General features: G+C 49.0%; 1 protein-coding gene across 1 annotated transcript in view; it reads left to right on the forward strand.

Moving 5' to 3' along the window:
* Window positions 1–293: 293 nt before the first annotated feature.
* The window catches only part of LOC144179414 (uncharacterized), a 204,755-nt gene continuing 183,554 nt past the window's right edge, over window positions 294–21,494 (forward strand). Inside the window, exons 1-2 of the mRNA XM_077707767.1 lie at window positions 294–494; window positions 1,298–1,765. Coding sequence (XP_077563893.1) covers window positions 1,484–1,765 — 282 coding nt within the window. The 5' untranslated portion in view covers window positions 294–494; window positions 1,298–1,483. The remainder of the gene's footprint in view (window positions 495–1,297; window positions 1,766–21,494) is intronic.

Consider the following 21,494-nt stretch of genomic DNA (forward strand, 5'->3'; position numbering starts at 1 on the left):
GGAGGAGGAGGGTTGGCAGCGGCGTTGCGGCCGCTGGGAGAGCCGCGACTCGCCCGGTTCCGCATGGCGGCTCGCCCCCGCCAAGTGAACCACGGCAATTGGCCTTCCGAGCCTTTTGTTTTCCTTCGTATGCGCCCTTACCCACCCCGGCTCTCTACTTCGCGTTGCGCACCTCCGTTCCTGAGGAGCTCCTTCGCCAAGAACACCGTCCGAGGGGGCGTCTCGGACGGAGAGAGCACAGCCGGCTTCCGCCAGGAGAGCCGGGCCCTCCCCCTAATAGGCACGCACGCGCGCACTCTCATCAGGACGCGACGGAGTCCTCCCGGGAAGAGTCGCCGGTGTCGCCGCGCTGCTCTTGAAAACGGTCTTCCCGACTGCAAGGAGCGTGCGGCCCGTTCGAGCCGGAGCGCGCGCTTCGCGCTGTATCAGCCGTGAAGACGTTATGACGATCCTCACCGTGTCCTCTCGCACGTGCAGCTAGTAGTCGCAGAATTGTGAGTGAAAACCATCACTTTCTTTTGGTGTTATGTTCAAACAGCTAGCGCCGTAGGTCCCCCCACGTAGATGGAGAACAGTCTTAAGATATCTGTTTCTTTTGCTTTTAGCCAACCGACGAGGCGGTAGATGCGAATGCGACTAAAGATAGCCTTAATTATCGGTAAATTAAGCCCTGAAAATTTGTTCTCGGCGTGTCGGCGTTACAGTGGCGTCGAACGTCGTTTGGTGATATTTCCCACACAAATTTTCGGCCGCGATGTTATCGGAGAATATTACTTTACTCATACTGCCTTAGACGACGTAGGGACAAGTGAACCTCGACGTTCCGGTGGACAGATATTATTTGGTCGGCGCACAGCAATTTTGTCATTCTGACATTCAAGAGTCTTTGGGCACAATGAGAGATTAAGAAAAGCGTCAGTAACTTCAGCGGGGTTTCATCTGAACCGTAACATTAAATTGTTTCTTGGTTTTTTCACATCTGGTTCATCAGAAACAAAGCACTTGGCCCGGCTTCTTTCCTTATTTTGATGGCACCCTTTCGTTTATATCTATCCAACCAAGGCTCGCTCGCGCGCGATTTCTATGATTTCGTTCCTTTTTGCTAATTTCAAATCATTCACAAACAGCTGGGAGCAAAGGATATTGAGAATCAAGGTTCTTGTACAAGAAGGTGCACTTGGTGAACTAATCTGCGGTATGGAGTTTGCCCGCAGTGGTCTTTTCATCGACTTTTTTTTACCAATTCATAGTGTTTGCGACTCGACTGAGACAGCATTTGTCGTGCTGTTCCATGCAGGAAGACCTTCTCAAGGCGGTCAGTGTTTGCTTGGGTCGAAGAGGCTCTAATGACGCAGTCCATCCTTTCAAAGTAACCGCGCCTTGTCGGCTTCACGTCCGCCTGCCTGCCTAACTTGGGGGACGGCTTCTGTGCGACGGATCCTCGAAGCGCTGGCACAACTTTTGACGCAGCAGCCAACCTGAAATGGCGGTCACCCATAGATGCAAGCGGACGTTTCCTGTGCTCCTGCTGCTCGCGCACCTCTGTTTGTGCCTGCCAGAGGAGAACGATTCCGGCGGTGGCAGTGAGACCACACCGATGTCGCCGGAGACAACGGCCATGCTACTAGGTTCCACAACGTTTGAGATCACCGAGATGACTGTGGAAGAAGTTCCCGGAAGCACAGACGTCACCACTTCAGCGGGGTCCACAACCCAGGAGACAGACGCCACCACTGCCCAGGTTTCAGATGTTTCAAGCATGCAGGTAAGCGGAGCCGAACGACTTCTTGTTGTGATTAGTGTTGGCTAAAAGCTGAGCACTGTCTTTCAAGACGAACAAAAGGCGAGATAGCACGCTTTCTCGCCTTTTGTTTCAGGGTGTTTTGTTTCTGTTTCCATTTAGTCATAACCGTAGAAAAGCTCGATGTCTGTTCGATGCAGCCCTGTCTGCTGTGCGTTCAGACGGCGCCCGCAATACCGGCCTGAAATTAAGTGTGTACGATAGCTTACTCTACATCAAGGTATCATATACATATACATCATATACATCAAGGTATCCATATACATTTACATATAATCTATACCTATGCCTGCGTACTGTATATCAAAGCTACACATGCGAAAGTATCCATAACACACAATTCGTACGTATCTTCAGTGTCAGCTGAACTAGTCCAAGAAGAATCAGAACACCGTTGCGGGGAAAATACAAATTCTTTCGCCACGCAGAAGCTTTCTTCTACACGTGTTGACTATTTCTTATTGGATATAGTAAGCCAAGTAGACCTGAAACCCTTTCCTTTGCGCATGCGCAAACGCGCCTGCATTGACGTTTCCTCAAACGTGAGAAAATCGCAGATTTTCTCATGTTTTTCTCGCAGTTTTTTTTTAAGATTCTGGAAATAGGTAACCAAGAGAATGTTGGAAGTTAGCCTCATTGTATATTTCATTGAAACAAACTATGGTCATAGGCGCCGCGAAATCAATCATAAGGTCATGTCAACGTTTCAACCTGTTAGATTTAACCTCACCTGTACCTAGTTTTGTGCGTGCGCCTGTACGTGGAAGTAACCTTTATAATCGAAACAAACGAGCGGAATATTTTGATTGAGGCACGGCGTTGTGGAGTGAGTGATTTATTGATACAGAAAATGGAAAAGAAGTGGACTTGGGATATTTTGAACTCGTTTGGCGTTCACCAGCATACAACCTAGTCCGGGGGAAGGGGGGAAAGGGAATGAAAGGGGATAGGTGAGAAAAAAATGGGGCCAGAGAAAGAGGGAGAGAGAGAGAGAAAGAAAGAGATAAGGAGTGCGTCAGGCTGGCCGGCAGGCATTCGGCTACAGCCGTTGTATGAGGTTCGTCTTCTCGAGGAAGGCCAGGAGAAGTCGGAATGCTTCCCGCCGGATGGAGTTGGAGCCCGTCGGGAAAATTAGGTTCATCAGGGTGTCGTTAGGCAGCCCGAGACGCTGGAGTGCGGCCCAAAGCTCTGCTCACAGGGCATCGTGCTGGCGGCAGGAGCAGAGCAGGTATTAACATGCATAGCCAGGGGCCTATTAACGTGGATCAAAATTTTATTAATGTGAGGGTACTTGAAATTTAGCTCTATCGACGCCACATCTAGCTGTCGACCTCGTGAGCGACAACAGGTCACGTTAATCAGTTTTTCCCCGTGAGTAGCAAGAAATTGATAGCTGTCTCCTTCCAAATTATGTATGCACTAAAAAGCTTTAAACCAGGTGGTGTAAAAGCAACTAATACAAATAAAAAACGACAATATCAAGGTAACCTTACTAAATTCTGTAACTTTGTAAGTCGGATGGCGTGTTTATTGTCGCGCCCCACCGGCCATAAAAACACACACGCTAACCAAATGTTTCTGTTGATAAGACAACGTCATAAAATTGGAAGAAGGTGGGTACCTTAACGTTGAATATATCGTGGCTAAAACGTTTTGCTGCCCGCTTCATTTTGTAGGTGTGTTCAATTCTCAGGCGGCGAGGACTGTCACTGAGCCAAAGAACCAAAAGATTTGAAGAATTAGACCATAAATCCCGTGCATTATCCTCATGTTGGTTTCCTTCATTAGTCCTAATAATTAATAACGACTTTATTGCGTGTTCAATGCGGTTCATTCGCCACATGAAAGTGGCGAGGCTTCCTGCTCCTCCAGTCCTCATTAGCTTCTTTCGAAGCATCTCCTCTCTCTCTCTCTTTCTCTATGTATGTATGTATGTATGTATGTATGTATGTATGTATGCATGTATGCATGTATGCATGTATGCATGTATGCATGTATGCATGTATGTATGTATGTATGTATGTATGTATGTATGTATGTATGTATGTATGTATGTATGTATGTATGTATGTATGTATGTATGGGTGTGTGTCCCTCCGTCCATTTGCAGGCCGAATGGAAGCGCTTCGCTTTCGTATGCTTCTGCAAACAAAACGTTAAGTACACACGCGTGTTTTGGAAAATCGAGCATTTGAAGGAAGCGCAGTAGCGCTTTTTACACATTGAAGAAGCTCTTTTTTCTAGCCAAGGATCTTTGAAACATCCCCGTGCGCGTGCTGATGGACATCACCAAATGCATAACTGTTTATCCCTCCAGCGTAGTGCAATCTGCTAGCTGTGAGGAATGGGGCCCTACATGACTTCAGAGGATGGTGTTTTCGATCATCTCGCGGTTTACTTTCACTGGAAGCTTCTCGCCTCTTTCCCGAAGAAAATGTATATAAAGGCGATTGAATTTAAGAAAGAACTTCCAGCTGGGCTGGTTATTACGTGTAACGCCCCCTACAGACCGGCCACAGGACCTGTGCTGCCGTCTGTCTCCGCAACATTTCAGTGACCTCGGTCGGATAGAAGTATTCCTCTTTACTTGACGAGAACTAATCATCCGGCATTCATTACTTGAGCAAATGAGCGCTCAAAAGAAGCTAAACAGACCTCGGCGCACACAGCATATGCTTAGAAGGCCTGTCTCGTGGCGCCTCATGTGAAGGCCTAGGTTCTTTACAATCACGGTTACCTCAGAAAAGTTGCCTGCTTGTTCAACTACAATGTAGCCCATGCACCCCTTAAGTATAACCATAAAAGGCGTCGACGGGAAGCCGTACCAGAAGCAATGAGTATGAAATGAACATGTGAACAACAGCGCTAAAACAGCACAAAATAGTGAAAGGACAGCGAGCTGGTAGGACCAGCACTCTGTCCTGTCGCTCTTCCGTCCCATTTTAGCGCTATGGTTCAAATATTCAGTATACACCAACAATCCCGCACTGCCACGCTTTTTCTGAAATGAAGTTTCATGCGGGATAAGTACATAGAAGCAAGGGTAAAAATCCAGCAGTCGCAAACCGTTACAGTTTTCACTGACAATGTTGCCGCCAACTCGGTTCGTTTTGCGCTACAAAAAGCCTGAGTAATTTTGTCCTAGCTTGGCCACCTTAAGCTTGCTCTTTTTCACGCAGTACCTTCGTCGCGTTAAGATTCCCCCGCACTCGCGACGTCAGGCTCCGGGACGCTCACTGAAAGCGGGGAAGACCCTTTTATCCTTTTTGTAGCGTAAGCAACACTGGCCGAGGCTGAGCAGTTTCGCCTGGACCCTGAAGGGCCGTGCTGCGCAAGCGCGAAGAGCACTGGATTGGATTGGCTTGGAGTGGTTTGTATTGGATTTGGATTGGATTGGATTGAATTGGATTGTATTGGGTTGGATTGGAAATCCAATCCAATTGGAGTACGGGTGTGTAGAGAATTGAGTCTGCACATTCGTCGGTCTACGTATTCCAGAGGAGTGACGTCATAGCCAGAGCCGACGCACTGGCGCCGGCGCGTGCCCAGCTGCACGCCTCCGTTGCGCAGTAGCCAAGTCTGACGCTGCGCCGGAGCTGCTTGATAGCCGTTTCGCGTGGTTCCTGGAGAGCCGTGCTGCGCATGCGCGACGTGCAGTGACTGAACTGGACTGGACTGGACTGGACTGAATTGGAATTGATTGCTGAACCTTAGCTCACGCTACGTATATCTTGGCATTGCCGAGCTAAGCCTCTGCTAATTTTTCGGTGAGGGTCTTCGGCAGCAGATCTATATATAAATTAGGGAAGCCGGAAAATATTGAATTGGAAAAACAAAACAAAGAAAACTTGGAAAATATAAGTCCCTATTCATTCAGCCAACTTCCGTGGGGAAGTTGTTAAACTTTTTGTTTGGCACTAAATAGCGTTCTAAGCCTTTATAAACGTGCGAGCAATTGCTAAAAACCCCGAATGAGGGTTTGTATATATATAGCGAGGTCAGAATGTATCGTAGATCCTTAACACCACATCTGGCAAGCGGTCAGGTACCTGAATGATTTATTGTTACAACGTGAAAACACTGTACAATAATGAGTCAGTAAAACTCGTTGCAAAGTATTCTAACATGAACAGCCAAGAAGGCCGCACGATGTTTACCCGTCTGCCGAGCTCCAGAAAATAACAAAGGCTCTCGGCTCCCACTAAATACTCGAAGAACGGGTTACACGAGTTGAGCTACGCAATGCAGACAGGAATGTAAAAAAAAACCACTTCTGCTTATTTGAGAAAGGTTAAAGGTGCAGAAAACACGGGCACAAGGAGAAACCAGCACGACCGACAAGACGCCTTGTCTTACTTGTTTTTGCTCTTTTTGTCGGTGTTTTTTGCGCCTTTAAGGTTTTTATTTTTAGGTACGTCGAAAGAACTCGCCAACATTAAGCTTTTGCTAGTTCGCTTCAGCTGCCCTTTCACCATTGGTTTCAGATTGCGCAAGAGCCGTTCACACTATAATTTCTGACTGCTTTGTTCCTGGCCAGCCGCGTTTTTTTGCGTCATTAAAATACTGCTGCGTACACACTCACATTCTCCGATCGGTGAAAGGCGAAACTAGCGCAGCGCCCTTTGTGACTGGGGTGGGAGTCGCGGAGGGTGCACTCAGTGAGGGGAGCGATAAGGTGAATGAGCCCGAGGGCAATAAATAATTGATGACGAGGATGACGCGAAAAGGAGGAGACTCGTCATCTCTACTTCAAGGATGTTCGCTGCCCTTCTCACTTTCCTCTTTCGCACCCTCACCATGCGTTTTTCTATTGGAATTTAAAGTGCGCATGTGCGAGTGTTTCCGTTTTTGTTAACGACCAAGGTTTTAAGAGAATGGTGAATGACTACGAAGGGGGTTTCATTTTTTAGATGCGAAGCAGCTTATGGTCGAGCCTGTTCACTGCGCCGTTGTGTGGGCGCCGTTGTGCGGTGTCCACACCACCACTGCGCATGCCTGGGCAGGCACCGCTGATGATGATTGTGGCAGGATGCCCCTAGGGATCGGCCAACCAAAGAATCCATCACGAGATAGCTTCGCGTTCAACCACCGTCGTCATCTTCCCGTAGGGGAACCCTGAGTAGTATGCGAGGCATTCCTCCTCTCCTCTCCGACGCTCCTCTCCTCTCCGGCATTCCTCCTCTCCTATCCTCTCCGGGAGTGCGCAAGGAATGGCAACACCTGCGACTCCGCGCGCGATAACGTGAACAGGGGGGTAAAGCGAGCTCCGACACCGTACAAATCGTAAGCGCTGACATGATACAATTCCCATGGCTGCCAGAGCAATCGTATTCAGCCCTCTAAAAAGTTGTCCCGTAATTACTTACCTAAAATAATGAACTGAAGCAAAATGGTTACACATAATTGCCGCAGTAATTAAAACTAGCTTTATAAAAAACGTTTAGCGCAATTAAGCTTAAATTAGCGAACAAAAAGTAAGTGTGTAGTTCAGTGTTGGTTTCGATTTTTTTAAGTGTGCTAGGAAGTGGCGAGGCCCTTGCTCCTGGCTTGCGCAGTGTGTGTGTGTGTGTGTGTGTGTGTGTGTGCGTGCGTGCGTGCGTGCTTGCGTGCGTGCGTGCGTGCGTGCGCGGGTGCGCGTGTGCGCGTGTGCGCGTATGCGTGCGTGCGTGTGCGTGCGTGCGTGCGTGCGTGAGTGCGTGCGCGCGCGCGCAGTCTCCAGGTCAGATCTGCGTGCGTGCAAAACGTGTACAACTGGAGCAACTCGGATGCACGCGCTGAGCAACTGCCTCCCTGGGAGCTTGCGAAGCCGTCATTCGTTTCTTCACGTTAAGAATCTTATCTATTGCCCCTGAACTGACGCCGGAACAGGGATTCCGATCTGAACTTGACTACCGCAAGTTCACTACTGGTTACGGAGTGGCAGCCAGCGATCGTTCCTATTGGAAAAGAAATAAAAGGAGCTTTTATAATCGTTCCGTTTCAGCTGTTTTATTAGATGCAGAGCATCTGATTCACTCGCCTTGTCCCTCCGGCGTCGTCGTCGTTGTCGTCGGCGTTGTCCACCCCTCCCCCATTCTCCTCGCCGCGCCAGCTGCGCTCTCCGCCGCTCACCCCCTCTCCTCTCCGATAGCGAACACTCTCTCGCGAGGGGCATTGGATTGGATTCGATTGGATTGGCTTGGCTTCGATTGGATTGGATTTGGATTGGATTGGATTACAGTGGATTGTGTTGGATTGTGTTGTGTCATAGCCGCGGCACGTTGCGTCATAGCCGCGGCAGACGCGCTGGGGCCGGCGCAGCAGTACTCTCTCTTCCGCGGTTTCCTCTCCTTCGGGCGCGCTGCGCATATAATCGGTGTGCCGTTCTCCGGCGAAGCAACATCCACGCTTGGCTCAAACACCTACAGTCCACGCCGCTTTAAAGTACGCCAACGTCGTCATCGACTGGGACCGGCTTACGCAGTCCCCTCAACGTTATGCGCGCTATAAAACGCGGTCCCTTCGCCGCTCCGCCTATGCGTCGCATCTACACAGGGGTTCCCGCCAGGGGAGGTGGGAGTTTTTTCGTGAAACTTTATACAGCTCTCCGTGCTTCGAACTTTCGCGCAAACGTTCGTGAAGGTAGAACAAAAAAAAATAGTTAACGAAATACGGTTTCTTTTTTTAATCAGTCACAGTAACTCAATATTCTCTTCCCGCGCGCTCTGTGCGGCAAGTTACGTCCCCATTCAGTCCAGAAAGCTTTTCCTTTGAAGTGGAGGAAAGTAGCTAGAACTTGACGAATACAGACAGAAAGGAAAACGGGAGACGCCACTGACTATTTCGCATACTCCGTTGGCCTGCAATCGACCGCGCTCTTTCGTTCCTGTGCATCAAAGGGACCGGGACTCGCCGGCAATATCAGCGTTGGCCATGCGATAACGTCTTTTTTTTTTTTTTGTCAATAAAGGTTTTACACTGAGCTAAAGCCACAGTTCACTTCACTTCGTTTGAAAAGCATTGAGCGACTCGCAAAATGTCACAGAATGGTAAATAAAGCGGCACAGCGCGAAAATGCACGGAGATCATACGAATATTCATTTTTCTGTGCGCCCAGTACGGATCAGCTGACTCCTTGGCGTCCTCGCGCATGCGATTAGTCGCATTCGAGCTTGCGCGGAAGTGTTGTGTGAGCGTTGCTCCATCTTGCTCAAATAGTATCAGTACATATAAGTCACACGCTAAACCGAAAACGGGTTGGTTACCTACCCACAGAAGATAAACTACGCAATGCTGTCGACGCCGCCTACACAACATCCGCCTGGCTAGCGGGCCGCCATATTACAATTTCTCCCGGCATGCTTCGCTAGCCGGACGCGACAACGCCACAGCAGCACGTTGCCAGATTAATACCCATCGCTTTCGCCGTTTTTAGTAAGCAAAAGCTCAGCTGGCAACCTTCAAATCGCCACTGTGTGTCGTACGGTTCCAATGCATTGGCTCAGCGACGCGCTTTCCCTCTAGAGTCAGCATATTATCTCTATGAATGCGAAGCAGCTTAGGGTTAGAGACGCGACGGTAGCCGCTGCACACTCCGCTGGGAGCGCCAGTGTAGCTCCGCGGTATAAATGACGCGCACGCGCACTCCGCTCCCCTCATTGTCCTCCTGCAACGCCGCGATCGAACTGTAAACTAATGGGAACTTGAGTCGACCCCATGGCTGCTTGGCATACTACTCAGGGTTCCCCTACGGGAAGATGGTGAATTTTTTTGGCCGTTTTGTTTTCCGGTTCCTTCGTTTACTAAAATGCAACTTGTCCCCGCCCGTCATGCCGTTCTTTAATTTGTTTGGCCATGCTAGGCGGGCACAAACCGTACTTTGTCTCAAAACACCCAATACCCAATTGGCAATGTTTTGGCTCTCTGTTTGTGAAGCATGGTGTTTTCCGGCGAAGCGATGAACGGAAGCTTGAGCCTAGTGCTCCAGCTAAGGACCACGCCAGCGTCTCTCCAATGTCTCATCGCTCGTCCTACGTCGGCACGCGTGACGCTCTCGTGCCGAAGTTCTTCAGTAAGTTCTTCGCAGTTCTTGGACCACAACACGGTAGCGTCGCTGCATTGAGGGCACTGCAAAGATAACTGGGGAAATTCCAAAGAAACCGCCACGCTTTCGTGGAAGGCCTTTTCTACAGCGCAGCGCGTAGCGTGGACGTAGCGATTTCAAGAAGAAAAAAGAAAGGAGGTAAGGCAGTGGCTGGACACAAAAACGCCAGAATTCTGGATTACTGAGGCGCAGGAGCCACTGGTATTTCGCAGTCTTTAATGAGGACCATAGTCTGTTCGTGCGATGAATTTGCACTGAATACAACATCCTAGAATGTAGAGGGTTTGGAAGCTACGGTATTGTTGGGCGTGAGTGGCATACGAATCGAGTGAGCCATAATACGACAATGCATGGCGACCTTTGCCTCATTTTTATTTATTTCGTCGACACATTTATGGCTCTCAGAAAACGTGAGTCCTAAGCATATAGGTGCGTATGTTCACATTTTCGATTGCATTACTGAACGTTTCAGTTAGCGCATGAGTGTTGTCCTTTCCTGACAGGAAAATGATGAGAACTGCGAGCGCCTTTCTGGCTGTTCCCATGAGCCCAGCAACGATTAGTGAGCACGTTGCTTTATTATTCAGCACAAGGGAAAACATCTGCAATTTACTACAATTAGTCCTACAGGACTAAATTTATCTTTAATGTTGTGTTTAAATTGAAGACTACATTCATTCCCATTGACAATATAAACTCTTTCGTTGTCGCAAACGGTCTGCAGATAGATTACGTATAACCGTTTCGTGATCCGGCTCAGGCTGTCCAGACCCTGCCGCTTATCATTACTTGGGCTTCATTCGTGAATGTGCGCGAGGAAATGTAGCTCTTGTTTTAATGCAGAGGCTCATAGCAACCTTTCACTTTCTGAGCATTGTCTTACGAGTAACTTTCCATGAATTCCGGCTACTATCGGTCGCTAGATTGTTGCAAAATCCGCTGGATGCTGCAAAAAAAAGGTGAAGCAGGCAATTCTGTAGCGCTGTAAGAATTACACGTTCTTGTGTTGGGTACCTCTTGCGACGATGGGCTTCCGCGCTGTTCTCATCGTCTACGCTCCTGTGACCCGTTGCGATTTCAGGGTTGAACAACGAAGTTATGCTTCTAATACCCCTATGCATACCCCGAAACGCGTGCGCCAGGGTTTTGTTGTACGCCAAAGAGCCGAAGGCTGGTACCAGTTGTATTCAATTCCCTTTAAGCTGAACATGCCACTTATGGAGATGCTCTCTCGGGTATTTCCGCTGTCGCATGTTCGCCAAACGCGCACCTGCATGGTATGAGCGGCTCCTCAGCGAACAGGTTTTATCCCGACTTTCATAAACGAACGCCTCAGTCTGGGTACACTGCTCCTGCTGCACCCCCGGACACAAATCTACACATCTCTTCTCCAACCAACACTCCACCGGGATACGACGGCGGGAGTGGCTGGCGCTTGAGCCTGTGCCGACAGCCGATGCACGTACCGCCGGCGCTCGTGGCGGAAGTGCAGTGTTACGGGGCGCAACGGGCATCCGTTTATAGCGGCCAAGTTCAACGGACCACGAGAGGAAGACGAACTGGGGGACGGGGGTGGGGGACCTTGGCTTTCGCTAACACGGCCCGCACGCACCTCGCGACGGCACCTTGTCGTCACGGTCGGACGGGCCCGAGCCACGATCGGGCCGTCATTAGCCGATCGCAGGCACAGCGGAGGGCGTCCAAGCGGTCGTTCTCATTGCGCTCCGCGACAATCTCGGCTCTCACTCGACGCTTGTGGCCCCTGCAGGGCCGCCGCCTGAGTCGCAAATTGTGCGCCTAGGTTATCAGGGCGGGAAGTGGCAGTTGGGCCTGCGGACGGCATAGCGGCCACTACTGCGGTATGACGCGCTGTGATTTAAACTCAGAAGCCCCACCGGCTCCACGGTCGCAGGCGCACGCAGGATACCGCCGAGGCACCCCCCGAAATTTCCGATGCCGCGGAGAGAGAGGAGGCGGGGGGAGCCACTAACTCTGCTTATTATCAAAGAATGACTACCGATAATTATTTTGTGTCCTAAGCGCACCAATCATGTGCGACTTCGATGTATGGTCTAACCACGATCGTAAGCCATTTTGCAACTTCAGCGGGGAAAGAAGGAACAAAAGAATGGGGGAGTTATGTCGAGTACATCTTCCTAGTTTAAATCTAGTTTAAATCGGCATAAAGGGGAATCACTAAATTCACATGCCGGATTGTTTCGGTGTCTGCGCTTGTGTCGCGTGGTGATGTAGCACCGAGATGGCTAGGTTCCGCTGTCGCACCCTTCGAATGACGCTCCTCTCCGTTTTCTTTCCGCTGACGCACGGCCGGGCTACAACGGCGGCGTACGCCGCTCTAGCTCGGCCGTGCCCGACGCTGCTGCGTTCGGGAATCCGCCCCCACAAATTCCTTGTAACGGCTGGCAGAATCTCTGGTTTCACTCTTTGTGGATCCACGTGTGTGAATTCAAGTGACGTCACATGTGCAGCTTTTCCGCTCATGGCAGTCCTCTCAACAGTGATTATTCTGTAGTTATTTAGCAAAATCGAAGGTTCTTTTGCGGAGCTAATGTTGGGGGTGAAAACTTGCTTTGTGAACGGTTTCAAGTCTCGTACGTTGCGCGACTAGGTACCTAAGCCGTGGAAACTATCCCATAGAAATACATGGGGAGTACGATTTGACAGTGAATTACACATAAAATGTTCATAATCCGGGAAAGTTCTTTTTGTGGTTTCATCTTCACGTTGAGGTCTTGCTTTATGCCAAATATCACTTTCCTGAAGTGGTTTTCCTAGGTTCCTGAGAGGTCGGAATTTTGAGCGAGAAAGCTGGGTATGCTTGGGCAATTTTTGTGGGTGTTGTTTAAAGCTTTGCTTTCCAACCACCTTCACAGCGTGGATTGGAGCCAATTTTTTTCTTTCAAATTGGTTGCACATGTTATTGTTCCCCACCGCTGCTATTCCCGTAATGTTGCTTACGATTGGCGTAAGCGACATTGTCTTACCTGGCCCTGTTTTTCGAGGATGCCTCATGTTTCACGAAACGATTACTACCTACCGTAACAAAAACAGGCCACGTGCAAATTCGGTCAGAAACAAAGCAAAGGCAAATAGCGGTCCTGCGAAATATGGGGGCGCCGTCTAGGAGGACTGACGGTAAAGGAGGCGTTCCGCAGTCCCCTGCAGGCTAAACAGCGCACTAACGCCCGCTTCAATGCCTGCCCTTGTTACGTCCTCGCAGACGTCGCGAAACACACGATTTGGCGGCAGAATCAAAATTTTAAATGCTTAATTTCTCAGTGAATAAAGCATCGTTCATTGCCGGGCAAGCGCTGGGAGCACTATAAAACACCAGATATTTGGAATCAAACAAACTTGTATTTTATGTGCATGGCAACTTAAAGATCTGCGGAGGGGTGCTGTGTTTTAGGTGCTCGCGGTGAAGGAATTGGAGGCCGATGACGCTGTACTCGCGCCACTTTGAAGTGTCAGTGTGGCCGCAAGTTTCCGTGATGGTGATCACTGATAACGAGCGATCCGTGCATATATAGAGGCTAGAGGTGAGCAGGTAGAGCGCCAGATTGTGAAGTGGCAAGACAAATTGCCACCTTGTTGCCTCCCGCCCCCACTGCCCTTCCCCCCCCCCTTCTTACTGAGAGACTTCGCCAATTACGATAGGTCTGCCAACTGCGAAACAGCTCAAAAGGGCAGTTCTGGCTGTCAGCCTTGTTCGTCGATTTTTTGGAGACGTATTTGTCAGTGTTCCATACAAGGTGCTTTTTGAGTTCAGTGATCCAAAGGGGTACCGGTATCGCAGTGAATGGAAATGCCGTGAAATATACCATACCCGTATACAGCCCAGATTTCATTTGGCCAAGAGTTAATGTTATTGTCTGCTCTACCAGGAGGACACTGGGTCTGTCACTGAGGCGGAGTTCATTTTTTAGATGATAAGCTGAGTCCAAGCTTGGGCAAGTGTCACCGCCAGTAATAAAGGCAACCTGGAATTCAGTGCCCATAGCTTCATTATTCTCACCATAGTCTTGTGCCTCGGTGTGTGGCGGGGACCAGTGTTTGTTTCCAGTACTCGAGCCACAATAACCATGGCTTCATTGAAAGCCCAGGGGCCCAATATTAGGCCTTGAGGGACCACGCAATCAAGACAGTCCGTAACGGCGGGTAGTTGTTGGTTGAACAGTTCATAACATGAATAGTGCGGTGGTTGCGAATTTTTGTAAAGGGGTAACAATAATGAGGTAGAGCTGACTGCCCAAAATTGTGGAATGCATCTCAGACATTTACGCAAATGGCCTCGATCGCGCCACGGCAAGAAGCAATTCAAGAAAAATCTTGTACCGATGAGATTGAGCTGATGCTATCGGCCAAACTTGTGCTCCATGATGATGAAGCCGAGTATCTTTCGAAACGCGCTGAACGCTTTCAATGCAGTCTTTGGTCTGGATATTTTATTCATCTTCACAATAGCCTTCAACGAAACACACGTGGTTATGTCCAAGAATTCTACGTCTAAGAGTGCGTCTCGCCTCGCTTGATGACTTTCGGGTGGAAAAGGTTAAATGGGGCGTAGGGTCTGTTTCTGTTGCATAGAGCTCTGCTCTGATATGTACTCCGAAGATGTTACAGGTATGAAGCGGCAATGACTCCAGTTGATAAGTCAGAAGGCGCCCCTCAAACAAGCGGTGGCATACGTGGCGTTTGGGTTGCCGATCTACCTGCGATGGCATTCATGTTTGCGATGTGGCATCCGATTACAAGATGCGGACCTGGGGGGGGGGGGGGGGGGGGGTATCCAGTTAGAGTTTTAGAGAGAAAGCGTTCGTTAGCTCGGTAGGTCAAAATACAGCGTCCCTGGCACCAAAACGACACAAAAATAGGCCGGAGTCTCAAAGGATAAAAAAATTAACTATCTCTTGTAAAAAAAAGTTCCGCGAAGCCCGAAAGCTTTATAACATTGAAATTGCGTAAAAAGTGCGTCAAAAGCAAGACCGCGTTTAGAGATAGCGACTTGCCCTTTGCAGTTGGCGACTATGGATGCTAGCGTGCTGAACAATTGCTATGTAGGGACAGCGCGCGGCGTCAGGTGGTGCTCAATTTATCCTTACACCTCCCCAGCTTCGCTTCACTCGCAGTGCGGTTTGCGACTGCTCTCATAAAGTGTAGCGGTCGTACCGATCAATACCGACCGTTCCAGCTCAGTACGTATATTACCTGTCATCCCCCAGAACACGTCATGAAGAACATTCGTGTTCAACCATCGTCGTCGTTTGATGGAGGGGTGCTTTCTTTCTTTTTGTTATCCTCGTGAATTGACCACGCGCCGAGCGTGTCTTCATTTTTTCGGAGGCGCTAAAATTAGCAGTGGCTTAGCTTGGCTATGCCAGGATATACGTAGCGTGAGCTAAGGTTCAGCAATCCAATCCAATCCAATCCAATCCAGTCCAGTGCAGTCCAGCAGTCCAGTCCAATCCAATCCAATCCAATCCAATCCATTTCAGTCCAGTCCAGTCCAGTCCAGTCTAGTCCAGTCCAGTCCAGTCACTGCTCCTCGCGCATGCGGAGCACGGTTCTCCAGGAGCCACGCCAAACGGCTATCAAGCGGCTCCGGCGCAGCGTCAGACTATACTGCGCAACGCCGGCGCCAATGCGTCTGCCGCGGCTATGACGTTCCTACTTTTGGAATGCGCAGACCGGCGAATGTGCAGACCGAGTTCTCTACACACCCGTACTCCAATTGGATTGGATTTCCAATCCAATCCTATCTAATCCAATGCTCCTCGCGCTTGCGCAGCACGGCCCTTCAGGTTCCACGCGAAACTGCTCAACCTCGGCCAGTGTAGCTTACGCTACAATATAAAACACGGCGCACCAAGTGCTCCTTCTTGTTTATTTTTTTCTAATCCATGGTATGGAACAAAACGTGCTGAATATTTCTGTGTGTCTTATTCTTTCTGGTATGCATGCGCTAAGATAAGCTTGGAACGGTATGGAATACGTAGCAAAGCGTTAGCAGTTGCGGAAGCTTTTGCGGATGATGACCTAATGGGTGCGCGTTCGGTGGGCGTCAGCCGGGTGCGTGCTTTCGCCAACCTAGCGAAGTAACAATTTAGCATAACAAAAGTCTATTTGGGCCCAGCGTCGAGGCCACAAAAGGTGTGCTATTCCCCAAAGTTAATAGGCAAAGGGTGAGCGCTACAGACCAAGAAAAATACGAAATAACAACGATGACCGGCGTAGCAAACGCGTATACAGGGGACAATTGGGTATCTATTGCAGCGCTACCCGATGCACTGGCGTCGAAAAGAAGTAACCAACAGCCAAACAAGCAACAAGAAATTCGACACTCGGAAGCACCGACCATGGGCCGGTCGCTATTAATAAAGCCGGTCGTGGTCAAAACCTCCGCTAAGAGTGCGTCCAACCCAGGGTGTCGAACCGGAATTTTTTCGGGTTCGGTTCGGGTTCGGGTTCAAGCCTTTCGGGTTCGGTTCGGGTTCGGTTCCGGAGCACGATTCCGTTCCGGTTCGAACCGGTTCGAACCGGTTCTAAGCGGTTCAAACGGGTTCGGAGAAAAAAAAAAAAAGCAGGCGCGTTTTTTTTTGTTATTTTTTTTTGTGCTCGGTTTTCATTTCCTTGTCAAGTAGGTATGAAAACAAAGCCATAATGTAGCTTTATTTGTGCAAATGTTTTGTCTTGGCCAAATTAAAGTGACCCTCGAACAATTTTTCCAACTTTTTTCTAAATCCAGAATGCTTGCAGGAAGTATTCAACCAACACATCGAGTACTTAGATTAGCGGGTCGCAAAGTGCCTCAGTCAAAATTACTCCTTTGTCCCCCTCAGATAACTTAGAAACTTGCTTAAAATATTTTTGTCTTTCCGCTCTTGCGTGCTTCTACCGCTGGAATGACGTCATTACAGTGGTGTAGCGGCTAATTTTGCCTGCTTTCCTTAAGTTGCGACTTAAAAAAAAAATGCCACGAAAGCGAAGCAGAAACGGAAGGCGTATCTGCTGTGACGAGAAAATCACCGACTGCTGTTCAGTGCTGGCAACAGCTATAGCTTTCGCAGTGCTTCCAGATGCGAAGAAAAGTGTGAAAGCGTGGATCGAACGTGTTGAAAAGTTTCTTTAACTCTACAATCTACTGCAAAATGTTTTCTATGGTAGGTCCATGATTACAACATAAACTGAAGCGAAATAAAGGTTCGATGGGACACTTACGCTGCGTAGTTGTATAAATGTGAAAGCATTACTATTTATGCCACAAGTTTATTTTTATTAATTTAGTTTCGTTCATTTTTATAACTTAATGTAATTTTATTCTTGAGTCATAACACTGCAGTTTTATACCCACCAGTTGTTTTGTTGAAGAAACAAAAAAAAAATTGCGGACAATTACAATACTTGCTAATGCGAAATTTGAGTGCAGCGTTAACTGTAGTCTTCTCGGCGACAGCGCATAGCTGCTGTGTCTCAGGATGTGATCGCGTCATCAGCAAATGCATGGCGGCGCGCGGTATACTCTGTCGTTATGTCGTAAGGCGTCGCCGCTGTGAAGCACGTCTCGCACAGTCTCAAAATTCCGTCCTCCCCCTCACACTTTCATCATACTTTCATCCTCCGCTTTCCTGCTCACTCTATCTTCGGTGACGTCTTCGTTCTCTCGGATACAACGAGGCCGACGCTGAGGGACTACGTGAAACCACAGGAGCGGGCGCTTATGGGCTGCGCTCTAACGCATGGCTCTATAGTTCATCTCACAAGCTAGCTGCAGCACTGTGGAGGCTACATTGTTATCAATAGTGCGCCCACTGAGGGCGCCTAATCCGCCGTGAAGGGGGTCCTAAAAGGACACTCCCTTCTCCCCTCTCGGCAAGTGGCACCGCACGGCCCCGGCGTATTTTGTCGCTTCCTTCGCGGTGAGTTAGGCGCCCTGAGGGGGACAACAATGTAGCCTCCACAGTGCTGCAGCTAGCTTGTGATATGAACTATAGGTAGCCGCCGCTGTGCCGCACTGTGATCCACTCCCTTCGCCGACCAGTGACGGGCCGCACATCGGCTCCAAATAATACATCCTCGCCACAGTCTTCTGGAAGGCAAACATGTAGCCTCCTGGCCAGTGAGCAGCGCCCCGGCGCCTCCGACACCTCCCCCCTCGGTGCATCGTCGCCAGAAGCTTCTGGCAATTGGCAGACGCTCTGAAGGCTGCCTATTGTCCCGTCCTACTAAGCACCCGACCCGTCCATCCACAATCGTTTTTTGATACCCTCGAGTGTCGCGATGGTGCGGCATTTTGCGTCTCCGCCCCCCCCCCCCCCCCCCCTTCCCCGGGCGTCTCGTGACGGGCCGCGCCTCGTCCCCAAAACACGCATCCTCGTAGGAATCTTCTACCTGGCAGACAGGCAGGCAGGCTGCAGGCAGGCGGGCAGGTAGTTTACTGGCAACCAGAAAGTCTCTTGGGTGGGCAGGAGAGCCTGCGCGACCGCTATCCTTTTTTTGGATCCATCAAATCTCTACGCATGCACGCGCACACGCGCCCCTATTTTCGCACAATGAGGAAAAAAAATTGCATTGTAAATAAATTGATTGGTCTGCTACGCTTTTCATGTGCCCCTTGTTTCAACGGCGCTTTAGCTTCAACACGAAATCATTAGCAGTGATAAAAGTCGAAAACAGTCCGGCGTAGGCGTCAACCTCCGACTGTCAAGCGTGGCTGGTCGCGTTTTGAGCGATTTTATTCTGCTCATCTTTTATCTGCTAACAGACCGGTTAGAAAGAAATAACGGCTTTAATGACTCATTGGGCAGCGTGTATAGGACGGCATTGGATTTGGATAGGGAACCACCGGAGACAGGAATTTGCTAATGGCACTTCAGCGACTGCTGGCAGTGATTGGGAAGTAGGAAAGATAATAACCTAGTAAATTCACAAGCTGCAGTAATGATTCCTCCTAGAGAGATACAGAGAGAAAATGAACCTAATTAAATCGAGGAAAAGTTTCAGAGAGGCGTCGTCATTCAAGGGGCCGGTGCATGGACAGCCGTTTTCGTCAAGAGCAGCTGATCTTCCAGGCCGGAGCTGGCCAAGGCTCTCTCCCAAATCTCTATGCAAACGTGGAGGTTAGGTGGATCTAGGGTAGACGTTTTGCAGCCGCCTACTATGCGTATAAGTTTCCCAGGCTCTCCGCAGATGCTGCAAAATGGAGAGAATTGTTTCCGGTCAAAGAGGTGAAATCTGGTGGGGTGCCGGAAGGTTTTAACCAGCATGGCGCGGAATAATATTTCCTGGTTAATCGGTAGCGATTTGTGCGAGGAGGAATACGTTTGGGGGAGAGCCTATGGTGTTTATTAATTTCCTGGTATTGACTACAGGATGCACGCGCTCGGGCTCGTCTTTAATAGCTAAGCGGGTCAAATCTTGAGCCACGAGGTTGGTGACGAGGTTGTTTGCCGGGGATGCCACTATGAGCTGCTGCCCATACATTCCTGGCTGGTGTTGTTGGTAGTCAATGATTGATCATTCGAAGTGTTGTAACATGCAATCCACCGTTGGCAAAGTTGCACCATGCCTGCTAAGAGCCTGTTATGAGACTTTTGGCGTCGCTTTGGCTAAGCGCACTTGCTATCACCGCTTCCTCAGCTTGGAGGGGGCTGTGTTCGGGGGTTGAGATGCTACACCTGTGGAAGGCTGCAGAACGGTAGCACGAAGAAAGACAAGGTATTTGAGAATGCTGTCGGGTGTCTTTCGCATCAAGCCAGTCGATCGTTCCTCATTTTTTTCTTTCAGTTTACTTGCTTCCTACAGTCTTACCTCATATATGTACATGTTTTGAAAACCCTTTGATGAATATAAGATATGCATTTGGCAATTAGTCATTAACTCGAGTGCGACATGTCAATCTTACGCGAGAAACAACATAACAGCGCAATACGTGCATAAAGAAAGAACTTTTATAGCATTCAGGTGGTCGTCACATAACTTTACGGCTATTTTGTGCGTAACCAAATTTCCTGATTGGTCGAGAAGGAGAACGCTGCACAATTTCCAAATGCCAAGGGCCCCAAAGATATCATGTTTTGTCCGACCCTCTAATCCACCTTAACTTACCCGCTAATTCTTCTAATCCAAATTAATCAACACACCAGTCCCACTAATTCACATTAACCTCATTCACTCATCTCACTAACCCACCCCAGTCTACCCGCTAATCCGGATTAATCGACTTTAATCAATGCTCCCCTTAATTTAAAGGTTGAGCAGATTCAAGGTAACATGAGCATGCTATCGCATCTACGTAATTTTTTTTTCTATTCAAATGTTCTCTTAGAGCAGTAAACAAAGGACACAAGGGCACTGTACAAGAAAAATTGACGGTGACGTAGAGAACTCCGAGTGTTAGTCTCTTAGTGCTGTTTGTATATAACTGCCCATTCAAACAAAATGAATGGAAGATATGGATTTATTGTTGATGGTGCCCATGAAGGCCTTCGCAAGCGTATAGAGATGCATTCGAATCAACAACACATTGAAAACTTTACACGATTTTAAACACCATGCAGATAGAAACCATGAAGAAGTTTCCATGATATGTTGCCTCGGAATATGCGTTCTAACTTAAGTTATTTTAAAGGAGCCATGAAGAGAAAACACAAGTTTGGTTCATTCGAAAGATTGCCTCGTTAGAACCATAACGACACCACTTATAACGCAAACTTCGCTCAAATAAGCTACATAATTAGGAAAAAAGGAAATGACCATGCGACCCACCAGCTCATTTTCCGCAACAGAACTTGTGATGTCACTTGGGAATGCTCTGCGATTGGCGGAGGCCAGCAAAAGCAAACGCATGTTAGGCAGGGCTTACAGTTTGCATAGCGAGCTAAATGCCCGTGAAACATACTGCACATTCTTTTTATGACAAAGAACGGTGGAGTAAACGGTTGAAGGTCCGAACGAACACGCAAGCGTGTGCGCCAATGCATACGAAACTAGCGCCGGCCGAGCTCGACATCTCGCCGTCGCGCAGACGAATTTTCGGGTTCGAGGCTCTTCGGGGCCAACGAACCGTTCCAGCACGCACAGCCGCGACCTTGCTTCGTATCGTAATCCCTGCACAGGAGGTTGGCCGTCATATCGCCAACCAGCAAAGGTAAAAATAGAAACAAGAAGCGACGAGATAGTGCCAGTCTTCGCGTAAGTTTCGAATGGTGTTGGCTTGCTGCTGTCGTTACGAGCTCGTTTCCAGTTTACAACCACTGAAAACTTCAGTTTGTTCGAGTACTTTACAATGAAATTTCGTTGCTGCGTTTTGAAATGCCCATGTAGTACGGGCAAATCGTCGAGGGAGTGCGACATCCCCGCCGGTGAGGAGATCTCCTTTCATGTGCTGCCCAACGACGAACCTAGGCGAAGCAAGTGGCTACGTTTTGCGAACTTTGCAAACGGAGGAGAAAGAGAGCTAAAGGAAGTACGAGTGTGCTCGCTTCATTTCCGAGGAAGTGATTACGGCAGGGACCCTTACGTTAGCTCACTCCTGGGACATGCTGGCGCTCGTCGCCGACTTCGTCAAATCGCTCTGACCTTGGAGAAAAA

This window comes from Haemaphysalis longicornis, unplaced genomic scaffold (genome assembly GCF_048455015.1).
Source record: "Haemaphysalis longicornis isolate Haplotype H1 unplaced genomic scaffold, Haemaphysalis longicornis Haplotype H1 scaffold_1, whole genome shotgun sequence".
NCBI lineage: Eukaryota > Metazoa > Arthropoda > Arachnida > Ixodida > Ixodidae > Haemaphysalis > Haemaphysalis longicornis.